At 32.7% G+C, this 12,671-nt stretch overlaps 2 protein-coding genes across 2 annotated transcripts; both read right to left on the bottom strand.

Moving 5' to 3' along the window:
• Positions 1-90: 90 nt before the first annotated feature.
• LOC141689999 (non-specific phospholipase C6) lies at positions 91-2,579 on the bottom strand. Its single transcript, XM_074494561.1, has 3 exons — positions 1,204-2,579; positions 788-964; positions 91-605 (listed from the first exon to the last, which is right to left on the bottom strand). The coding sequence occupies exons 1-3, from the start codon at positions 2,306-2,308 to the stop codon at positions 307-309; spliced, it is 1,581 nt and encodes a 526-aa protein (XP_074350662.1). The 5' UTR covers positions 2,309-2,579; the 3' UTR covers positions 91-306.
• Positions 2,580-2,822: 243 nt separating this feature from the next.
• LOC141692870 (CBS domain-containing protein CBSCBSPB1-like) lies at positions 2,823-8,242 on the bottom strand. Its single transcript, XM_074497817.1, has 15 exons — positions 8,154-8,242; positions 7,844-7,988; positions 7,184-7,355; positions 6,957-7,086; positions 6,700-6,870; positions 6,459-6,537; positions 6,216-6,329; positions 6,016-6,082; positions 5,796-5,901; positions 5,644-5,702; positions 5,018-5,124; positions 4,807-4,928; positions 4,238-4,323; positions 4,064-4,153; positions 2,823-3,407 (listed from the first exon to the last, which is right to left on the bottom strand). Exons 2-15 carry the CDS (start codon positions 7,969-7,971, stop codon positions 3,219-3,221), a joined length of 1,620 nt encoding a protein of 539 aa, XP_074353918.1. The 5' UTR covers positions 7,972-7,988; positions 8,154-8,242; the 3' UTR covers positions 2,823-3,218.
• Positions 8,243-12,671: the final 4,429 nt, after the last annotated feature.

Genomic DNA, 12,671 nt, shown 5'->3' with positions numbered 1-12,671 from the left:
TCCACATTTTTTTTTGTAATCATGTCTGTCTTTCTATGAACTGAAAAACTAATGACCATTGAAACTAAAATATCGAAGATAAGAAGAGACTGAAGCTTAAATAGATGCATTTTATGTAGTTAAATATACTATTAAGAGCCTATAATCCATGGATGCTCAAGTTTGGTCTAGATCAGCCAAAAATGCACTTGGAGCTTAGCTCATAACAGCAACCAAAGTAGCTCTTTTTAATTTTACATTTCAATCTCTTTTAGAGATGAGTATAGGATATCGATTTTAGTGAACACAAAACTCCCTCTGGATTCATCAGTGATGAACTGAGGATCTGGTAGTGAGGGAAGACCTCATATCTACAATGGCAGATTCATCAGCACCCAATTTGACGGCTTCTTTGCTTGCTGCTAAGAACCTTGAAATGGCACCCTTTACGTAGTTGTGAGCTTCTCTCACAGTCATCTTGTTGCTCATTTCATCAGGGAAGCTGCTTAAGAAGTGGTCACCATTAAGAACACCAGCCAGTTGGACTATCTCGCTTTGAAACTCTGATAAATGTCTATTTTCATCTACTTCCGTGGTTCTCAAAGGTCTCACGTCTGGCAAGACCACTGCAACCGAATAACAGACGTTAAGACACTGAGTTAACAAATTCTATAGAGAAACGAATTTTGATAATTTCATAATTTTCTTGCTTTTTAGTTTCATAACCCAAGTTTGATTGTAGTTTACTAACTAGAGGTTAAAACTATAAGGCTAAATACTGAAGAGTGCTTTATGAAAGGATGCTTACTGGGGCAATCGGTCCTCGGAGAGGTTAATTCGCCAACAACCGTCTCAAATGTGCCAGCCCAAGCATCTCTGTGTGTCAAAAAGTTGGAAGAGAGGTTGAAAATCTTCTTTATGGTAGCTGGGATTGAAGAGTGCTCAAATTCAGAGTTGGGAGTTGGTCCTTTTGGCCTGCTTATCACTGCATGAACATCAGATGTCACACCAAGGGCTCTATGCCATAGATAACATAACTAAAACTAAGTTATCGATCAACTTCCTCAAAGAGAAAGAGAGATTGGCCATAGGCTAGACCTTCCATAACTCTACATATTAAACCAGATAGATAACATGTTCTATGGATAAATGTAGCAGCATACATTAGATAAAGGAAAATCGAAAAATACTTGAACACTGTTCTTCTAAATGACTCGGGCTTACCAGTTCCTTTCTTGATCCAAGGAGACACCATGATTGTAGGAACACGAACACCAAGGCGATCAAACTTAAAGAAAGAAGGCGCAGGGCCTGTATTGCCATCAGGACTAGGAATATTAACATAAGGAGTTTGGACATGATCATAAAATCCACCATGCTCATCATAAGTAATGAGCAAAAGTGTCTCATTCCACTGAGGACTTGACCTTAATGCTTCATACACCTCCTTAACCAATTTCTGTCCATTAGCCACATCGTGTGACGGATGATCATCATTAGCTGAATTCCCCTGCAGATCAAAGTACCTTGGCTCTATCACAGTCAAGCTAGGCAACTTCCCATTTTTAGCATCTTTCTTGAAATTCGAATCATAATCATGAAATTTAGATATATACTTCAATTTCCTTAGGTTTCTGTAGAAAAGAGTTGTTGGTAAACTGTCAAAGTAAATCCCAAATTCCTTGCTATTAGCATCTAATGAATCGAAAATCGTCTGCTGAGGGTAACCTGAGGCCAATTGCTTCTTAACATTGCTTGTTGATCCATGAGAAGTAGCTGAATATACAAACAACCTATTAGGTTGAGTTGGACCAGGAATGGAAGAAAACCATCTATCAAAAACTGCGAATTCGCGTACTAATGATGCAAAAACAGGCAAATTCTGAGGCTTAAAACCTTTCATAACTGTTTGTGACAAGTTCTGTGACACTGATAATGCTTGTTCAACAAAACCAGACATTGAAGGAATGGAACCAGAACCAAATACCTGTTGTTCAACAGCTTCAAATGTATGACCAGGATCTGGATCCACATACTCAGCATCATTAGTACAGCAGATTGTTCCTGGTTTTTCGAGTTTCGGATTAGTTGAAACAGAATTACATTCTTTCCCAGTAACACCATTGATCCTGGGGTTTATTGAGGTTTTCATCCAACCAAGCATATGATCAAAAGATCTGTTTTCAAGTACTAATACAACAATGGTCTTGATAGGTTGTGTAGCAGCAGCATTAACATAAATGGTAGGCTTAAAAACACTTGAAACAGTGAGACTAATCAATAAAACAGTGGAATATATAGACAATGTTTCAGTTCTTGAAGTTCCCATTTCAAGATTTATGTAAAGATACAAACTTTGAACTTCAAGTTAAGTATATTTAATATCAAAACTCCTACAGTCTAGTGCATAGGAGGAGAAAGTTGGATTAAGACATACCATACAATATTCTGCAGACCATCTCTCTGCAGATGAAAATGAGAGAGAGAGAGAGAGAGAGAGAGAGAGAGATGAACTGAATAGGAGTTTGGGATTGATGAAGATGAGAGATGGAAGTAAAGAAGTGGCTTTTATGACTTTGAGAGTGGCGGTGGGGGACAATAAGACAAAAGAAGTAAAGTAATTTCTGTTAGGGAGGCTCAGAACTCAAAGCTTTATGATATTGTAATTTTTGTATCTGTGTTCATAAATGATTTTTTTTATTGTGTTTACATTTTTATATTGGAATTAAGGAGTTTTATAAATTAACTGTAACCACCAAATTAGAAGCAAGTTGCAACTCACTAATCTATTTTTTATCAGTAAGAATATTAGGCCACTTAGCATTTAGCAAGCAATAATGCAATGAGACAAATTTGAAAAGCAAAGATTTCAATGAATCTATACATTTACCAAGAGTCAAGGCAACTATACAACTTTCTAATTTTCCACAGAACAAAAAAGTAGATCAAGTAATAGTTTTCAAGAGTGAACAATACATCAGCTGAATGTAGGAAAACATAGTGTCTTTGTATTACATTTGTCTACACATTTTTTTATACAGGTTACAGGGATGCTCTGGATTATCAAGCAGCTGGCAAACTATCAGATTAAGTACTTGCAACTTCATCCTGAGGAACAAGAGATGGTGCAACCTGTAACATTGTATAATGCTGCAAAGCACTCGAAGATTAGTTGGCGAGGAATTCAGCTCCTCTGCTCCTAGAAAGTCATTGATAATTTGACAACATTCTACGATAAATCAGTTTCTAGCTCTTCGTAACCATGCAACAACCGCTAGCCCCACGACCAACACAGTCCCTGCTGCAATAATGCTGTATGTAGAAGCTTGCGATGTAGGAGCCCGTGATGCATTTGCCTTTGCATAGTTCAGATTCCTAGTACCCCTCTTACGACGAGGTGTTGTATAATCTAGATGCAGCTTCAATTCCTGTTGTGATTGATTACTAAATGATCAGGTTTTGTTATCACAATGCGGGGAAATGATCTACTTCATACTGTTTATGTGCACGCAGGATCAGCAGTAGGGAATAAAACAATTAAAACTTCTCTTATGTAACTTGTCTGAACAGAAAGAAACAGATCTTAATAATAGCTTAACATCTAGTTAATAAGCCTACAAAAACCAAAGTGACCTAAACCCCAAATTCCAGATGGAAGAGAAAACAACTAAAAAACTTACTCATCTCTTTAAGGGTGAAGATACTAAAAAAAGACTAAGGATACATTTCCGGAAGAAGATGACAAAGAAGCATATACAACACTGGCCTTCCTCGTCTATAACTAACGGATCTAATAGAACAAGCTTTGATGTGTTGTGTACTTGTGTGAATTCAAGTCTGTGCTTCTTAATAGGTACACTGTCATCCCGCCAAATTTTAAGAATAAGATGCAATCCATTGTCTAACAAAACAATTTCTCATGTAAAATTGTTCCTAGGTTTGTTTTACATATCACAATACTAACTCTTTGACAACTTTGTGATTAGAAGTCATCAAGAAGAAAATTATATTATCTGATTCACAAATGCTTTATCATCACTGATAAAGATAGATTAAGAATTTAAGAGTCTTGATGGAAACAGACCTTCAAACCTGCTGATCTTGCATAGTCCAAAGCATCCATGAGATCACTATCTGTTGCAAGTACAACTTTGTCATGGTCTTCATCTTCATACTGCAAACAAGATTAGTCATAAAAAACAAGTGTATAAAAGTAAATATTAGCAATCCAACTGCAAACTCTTGCTCCAGTATATACCAAAATTTGAGGCATGTTGGTGCGGTCAATGTCATCTCCTACTCTGTGTATCAAGGCATTTACCAGTTCTGTCATTCTTCGAGTATCTACCACATAAAAATAATATCCAGAATTCACTTCATAAGAGCTGTGCATTTATATTTCAACTAACAGATCATGCAACTATGTCTTTAACAGATGGAAAAGATTGGGAGAGAAATATCATAGTGTAAACAGTTGTGATTGTTTCTGAACAATTCCCACCCGGACCTTATACCATATTTCCTCAGTGTCCAGGGAACGAAGTTCCTGAAAATGTTCTAGAAATGATTTATGTTTGCTTGTTTTTCTTCTCTTCAATAGTTTTTGTCTAAAACTGCAAATGCTTTAATGATACAACTGAAATATAAAGTTTAACAGTACACATGAAATGTCGACTTACAGATGTTAGTATCTGTACCTAGATCATTTTCTGATGAATCTTCTTTTGATTTGATTATAAGCTGAGTACATGTGTGTTACTGGCAGAATACCTTAATTTTACAAGCCAACAAGTAATACTAACGCGAAAAAAGTATAAGACCGCATACCACAATTGAACCTATGCATCCGCCCCTTTCTATCTTGAATCTTGAAACCAAAACTTGTATTAATGAGTGACGATTGTCTCCCTATCTCTGTTCCTTCATGCAGCATTTTCATTGAATTATCACTGCAGCATCACCAATATATCGTGAGATATATGTAGATAAATCAGTAGCATGCCAATATCACCATAGAATTCTTTTTTAAAATCATAACCTCCGTGTCTCATCATCATCATCAATGGGGCTTAAAGCCATAGCATGGTCCCAAAATTTTTGCATCATACTGCTAGCAGACTCATTATTAACCCCAGCATTTGCCACCTAATCAATTCGTTAAAACAATGAGACCAGGTCTACTCCAGATATCAGAGATAAGAGATTAAGTTGATAAAAAGCTCTTTGCAACTATGAGCCACGATTTCATACAGATATTTCATTTTCTTTCCATACAATGCATGTAGCTTAGAAGTACATCTATCAAGGTATCGTAATTTCAGACTTATTCATATAAAGTAGTTGCATAGTATCTGTAGTGTGAAAAGAAAGCTACACAGAAATTGAAACATATTGGCATGTAGCACTAGTGTTGTCAGCAAAGGGAACATACATATGAACACACAACAGAATTCTTCTACTCTATAATACTGAGTTGCAGAGTGTTTCTGTTGATGTTTTACAACTGAATCAAGCTAAAGTAGAGTAAATCAAGCTTTTGATTCCCAAAGCTGGAGAATATATTCATATTTAGTCTTTTAAACTAGTGCACAGATGAGACATCACCAACATAAAGGAAATTATTAGGCATCTAATGGTGGACTAGATGGAGATGATTCAACTTACAGAGGCAATAGCACCGTGAGTGATATTAAGTACATCAGTGACAGCAACAACAACTCCATCTAAATTAAAACACCGAGGAATATAAGAAATCGTGTTTATAATTTCCTGAAGTTCCTGTACAAATTTTAAGTCCACATTAGATATATGCAGACCTCTATCAATAATTGGAAGGTGTAAAAATTTCCCTTCATGCATTGTATGCAGCGCGTCAACAATTGGTGTATCAACTGTTGCACATTCTGGACTTGGGGTCATCACCTAAATGTTATTTTAGAAGTCAAATCAAATCTTCGATTACAAGAAAAGCATAAATGACCACACCAATAAAGACCAATCCCAGAAATCTTTTGATTATAGCAATTAGATAATTACCATGTCCACGAAAGTAACCTCAGGTTGAAGGCCTTGTGCAATAACTCGCATTAGGATATCCTTTGACCTGACAGGATTAAGTACTGCATCAATTTTTTGGTTATCACTTGTATATTTTTGCCCAAATATGTTGTATATCTATTTAGAAAGCACAAAAAAATGGAAGAATGATACGAAGATGCAGTGCAGGAGAAACTTACGTTAGAATCCCCTGTAGTTTTCCATCAATTGTTACAACTGCAGAGCCTGCATGGCTTTCAAGCATCTTCTTTGTTGCTATGACTACTGTATCTGTTGGTGACAGAGTTACAATCCTGGAATTTACACAATCAGTTTGACAGTATTATAATGACACCAGCAGCAGCAATATGTATAATGTATCCTCAAACAATCATGTAAATTCTAATCAGGAATAGGGTAATTAAAGTAAAGATATTACCTACTTTGTATTGTCGTTAATAATTGTGGACAGCGATGGCCTGAACACTTTCTCTCGAAGTGTTTCGATGAATGAATTTTGACCTGCAAAGTTAACAGCTACTTAATTGACAGAATCACGAGAAAGTATTGACTCTTGAAAAATGTAACTTAATTAACGTCAAGCACAAGCATAATTTTTAAGTGCTCGGATCCATACAGACAAATTTTATAATTTTGTATAAAATGTTCTATAAAAAAACTTGCCAGTCATTTGGGATCCCAAGTGTTTCTCAGCACCTTCAACAGCAGCAGACATAACCTTTTGCCTTTCAGCTACTCGTTCCATGTGAATTATAGCATCATGTAGACATTTAGCTATATCAAGTAAAGCAATAACTTCTCCTTTATCCACAACAGGCAGATGTCTGAATTTTCCTGCAGTACATATCAAGCAATGGAATATTTTAGACGAATACTTATTTACGAGTAATGTAATTTCCTGATCAATATTCAACACTGACCATTCACCATTTTCTGCAAGGCATCAACAGCAAGGGTGTCTGAAAACACAAAAACCGGTTTCCTTGTCATAACCGTGGAAACGGGATCTTCAAGACTAATTCCTTGAGCAATAACTTTTGTTGCAACATCCTTCAATCACCAGATGACTAATATGTGAGATCACAACTTAAAAGGGGTGTTTTGTAATATGTATGATGTTATGACATGCAAGGAACTGAAACAAAACCTTGTCTGTAAGGATTCCACATAGTAATGCATTTGAATCAGTCAATAGCAAAGCATCAACTCTACGAGCTGCCATCCGACAACATGCTTCACGAATGCTCGTATCATCAGATACTGTCAGGGCCTTTGAAAGCCGCAATCTTTTAACTGTGCGCTCTCCACTTAACGGACCTCTGATCAAATAAAGGTGTACATAGAGAAAACACCATTCAGCCATAAAAAAAATTCAAAAAAGTACTGATCTTATATAATCATGAATGCATCCGCAAACACATGTGTACACAACCTCTTGATCAAGCAGTATCTCTCTCGCTCCTTTTAAGGGATGTCGAGGGTTCAAAGGCGTGTGAGCGTGTTTAATTATTAGAAAAAAACATTAACATCGATAAATTCTAAATTAATAGCACCAACAAGATTCTGAACAATTGTAATTTGAAAATAATGGATTTTAACCCAATTAAGGATCTGCAAAAGTTAAAGTTAGTCTTGCAGATATCCATCCACTCCTCTTAACAAGATGTCGAGGGTTCAAACCATGACGGAGTCATGTATACGCGAGTACCATAAATTTAGTTTAGTTTTTTTTGCGCGACACAAGAAACAAAAAAATGCACTATGTTTCTGGAAACAAAGAGACGTTTATGTTGGGTACATTACATACAAGGAGCGGGAAGAAGATAGAGCTCGAGCTCTTCTGCCGGATTCATGTCCACCTCCTGCATGTTCCGGAGATTTCTTCTTCCGGCTATTCATCGACATACTTCTCCTGGAAGAATGACTTCCCGCCATTTCTCCTAGATTTCACCCTACATATATATCACACTCTACACGTAATTAGCGTAAAAAACTACATGCATGCATTGATCAAATCGGAATTTCATGCATTCGACATATAAGATTGTGTACAAATATAAATGAACTTGAATGGGAACGGAAGAAAGAAGATAAGCAGATTAATTAAGATGGCCAACCTGATAGCCTGAAATAATTATACAGCAAGTATCTACGCCGGAGCGGCTCGAGGAATTTACATTTTCCGGGAAGAAGTCTAGCAGAAGAAAATAGCACATGACAGTTTTATGTAATGATAGAGAAACAAAATTGATCATAGTGTAGCTGATGGATTTACACACGTCAAAAGTAGAGGAGGATATTGCCCCGTCAAAAGTAAATTTTTATTTACTGACCCATAATTTTCTAATTTCCATGATAAAAAAAATGCTGAAAATCCTACAAAATACAATAATAGCATTTTCAATAGACTCTTTACCTACCAGCACTTGGATACAAAATTTTGCACAAAAAGATATCTGCACAACATACTTCGGCTCGTAAGTTCGTGAAAAATTTCGATTATAATGTTTATGAATATGTCCGTGAGTAATGTTTGTGAACATGCTAATTGATATATCGTGAATAAGTATTTGAATTATTAGTTATATATGTATATGCTTGTACACGCTTATGAAAAATATTGAATAAATGTGTATATATATATCTAATAAATAAATTTAGTAAATTATTTAATCCATTCTTTTTTATTAATTTATAGATATTTTTATATTTATAGGATTTAAATTATAATACATACTATTAGATTATTAAATTTATGAATTATATTCGTCTATTTAATTAGTATGCCTATATCATTATATTAAATAGAAATAATGTAATTTAATCAAAATCAAAATACTAAACACTCAAATTTATTTGTTTGGTTTTAAGGTTTTTTAATTTCTTATTTATTTTAAAAAAATAAATAAGTGTAACTTATGCAAAAATTCGAAAATTATGAGAACGAGTTTATAAACTGAGTCGGTTGCGGTCAAAAGTTCGTGAACTATATTCATGAGTTGTTCATTAAATGATAGTTCGTGAGCTGTTCGTGAATAAGTTTTTTCTTAACAAGTAGATACACGAACAAAATTATTAATTCGACAAGTATTCGAGTTCGTGTTTGACATATTTTTAACAAGCTGATACATGAACACTTTAAATTCGTCTCGATTCGGCTCATCTACGACCCTTATTTTTATTAGTGTTATTTATGTGAATGCAGGACCCATTCCAATCATAACGTGACATATGTGATTTTGTAAAAAATTTTGTACCCAATTTTGTGCATGAAATATTTACTTTTTATAAATATTATACAAAATTAACTCTTCTTAAGATAAAGGGGATTCATCTCCAACAATAATCCTTAAACCTAGTCTTCATCCATTATTTTATAACTATCATAATAACACGTGCGAGGCACAAGCCATTTTCTAACAAAATTTCGTAATGCATAGGGTTTGAATATTCAATTTCAGTTTGCGCGAGTATTGTTAGAAAATAAAATGGATTATCCTTTATAATTTATTTGAATTATACGAAAAATATCGCTCGAAGTAGATTACACTCAATGATTTTCTAGACTGTTGAGTGTTGAAATATTATGTAGTATTACAGTTATATTTTTTTAATCTTTGATTATTCTGATTATGAATGATATTTTGGATATATGTAATCTTTGGGTTAAATATATGTCGATAATAATTTTAATTTGTGTAAGTCTGATATTTATGGGTGTAAGGTAAATGAACTTATTGTATTTGGAATCGATAATATCTCCGATCAACTCTAGTGAGCTCGTATTAAAGTGTCATTACAAGGTTATTATATTTACGACAAAAGCATGTCAAATGAGATTTATGTATTTTAGAATATGTTATACTGTTGATCGTGTTGACGCAGGTCAAACATAGACTGTTTTCTATTATTGAGATTAATACAACGTTATCTAATCGTTGTTGACTTTTATTCGTTAATTATTTCTACCTTTTCCCTATACTAATTCAATAATATTTTTTTAATTTTTTACCCGAGTATTTTATCTAATCAGATTTGTTAGATACCATATCAAAATTAATTAGATCCATAGCTTCTGCGGCAAGCACAAATCTTGAAAGTTTGGGTGATCAATAGATTTTATGACGACTTGTGTTATGTCAAGTCTAAAAAATATTAACCCATCTTTGTTTAAATTAGTAAATTTGATACATATTGGTTGTTGAATTAAACTTATAAAAAAATTTAAACACATTTTATTAATATAAAACATTACAAGCATTATGTCTTATCGACCAGTTGTCTTCGTCGAACTCGTAATTTAAATTACTTAAACCTACGTACTGAATCGGTTTACATAGCCAAATGATGAATATTTTTCAGAAAAAATGTATCAGGTTTCGAATTCAAATTAAACTGAAGTATTTCAAGTTTTTTTTTTAAAAAATTCGGGTGAAATTATGATTTCGATTTCAACTAAAGTACATAAACTCTTTATAGTCGTAATATATGCGCGTGTGTGTATAATGATCAGTTAATGTATTATATTTGAACTTATATTTAAATTAAGTTTGCTAAAATTAACTCCACAAAAAATCCAATAATTACGCTTAAAGTTAAATAAAATATCTCGGTATTAAACGACACTCACATATTATATATTATATGTATGATGGAAAACACAAGTGATAGTTTGGTGAAGTCATATAAAGATATATTGTTGAATGAGTAGACTGAAAATAAAACAGGGAGATTATTAATTTATTATAAAATATAAATATATAAAATATAAATTAACAGTGAGTTGCGGCTGTAAAAAATAAAGGGAAACTAGCATGATAACTCGTGCAAAGTACGGGTTCCATTTAAATTGTATAATTTGACAGTGTTGATTTTTGAAATAGATAACTCGTAATTTTTGAAATATCATATGTTATTATTTTTGAAATATTATACGTTATTAATGTGATATATATGGCTATATATATATATATATTTTAAAAAGTGATACTAACTTGAGATTCTTATATAAACTTCATATTTAATCATAACAATATACTCTAATTTAAGAATTTTTTAGGAATTTTATATATAATTAAAAAAGTGTAACACAGAAAGACAAAACAATTCAAATTTTCAAAAACATATTGTTGAGTAAGTAGACTAACCTGTGTGGATGTATATGTAAGTGCTCAAATTAGAGTTAAGAAGTAATCATATACTCTTATTTTTTGTAAATATATTTAATCATAATAATACATTTAAATCTAATATATATTTCACCTTCATATTTATGCACCTCCATGTTTTACACTATTTTTGGCAATAGTGATATTATCATTGCATATCCTCCATTTGTACATCATCATCGTCATTATCGTTCTTGATACATATACACATATGTATATTATATATATACACCATCTTTCCTCGACCATTCCTTCGTATCTTTAAATCGACCACCAATCCACCATTCCAGCAACTACTTACGATCAAATTTGTCTCTGAATTCCAGCTTCATTCACAACCACACCTCCGTAAACTCATTTATTTCATTTTTCATACTGCCACAATAAATATGAGTTTATAAAACCCCAATAATTGTTATTTTCATATCCTCTGCCATTGGCAACACCATAAACAATACCTTTAAACACTGTCAAAATTTTAGATATCGAAATTTATAGTAATTTATATTTCAATATTTGTTTATTTGGGTTCAAATTTTAGTGATTTTTGTCATTTTGGTAGTGTTGATGTGGTCTTATCAAAGATTTTTAGTGATTTTAGTCTGGTTTTTTGATAATTTTTGTAGTGTTGCGTGGCAGGCAATTTGTTAGTGATGGTGATATTAGGGATATGTCGCTAGAGGTGATGATATCGGTACATTGGTAAAAAATGATTTAAGAATATATTACTCAATTTATATATAAATAATATCATATATTATATATATTATAATGTATATTTTTTCCCTAAAACTCTATAGGTGATCATATATATATATATATATGTATGTATATGTATATATGCATATTTCATATAGTCTAACATTAAAAATTTACTTATATTAACGTAAAATTTTTAAAATTAATAAATATAATTAATTAGTTATTTTTAGAATCTGGCTTATTAAGTACAATCAGTTTTGTAGCCTCTAAATCCCAATATTCGATTATCATTATTTATGTATTGTTTACAATGTAGTATTGTTTTGTCTGGTTTAAACATTAAAGTTGATATAACATGAAAGTTTTATATGGTTTCACAATTACATTTATGTAGGGAGTACATTAATCCTTTTATAATTGGTCGAAAAGTTAAGTTTTAAATTAGTAGAGTGTACATTAGCATTTTTACAACTAACAAAAAATATTTTGGCTTATACTAAATACAATATATTGGCAAATAATTATAAATTTTTTATTATTAGTGGGGAAAAATTTACTGATAATTTAATAATATGTTAGAAGCAATTGATGATATCAAGCAGAAACTTTCAGAAGTTCACATCAGAACTTATATATCAACGGATGATGATGATATCAACGGATGATGATATCGACGGATGATGATATCAACGGATGATGTAATCAGTATTTGTCACATCAGTTGATCTTGATAAGGTGAAGGAAACATGAACTCAAGGTGTTGAA

This window comes from Apium graveolens, chromosome 10, assembly GCF_009905375.1.
Source record: "Apium graveolens cultivar Ventura chromosome 10, ASM990537v1, whole genome shotgun sequence".
Classification (NCBI taxonomy): domain Eukaryota; kingdom Viridiplantae; phylum Streptophyta; class Magnoliopsida; order Apiales; family Apiaceae; genus Apium; species Apium graveolens.
The sequence above is the reverse complement of the archived record's forward strand: the minus strand, read 5'-3'. Positions and strand labels throughout refer to the sequence as shown.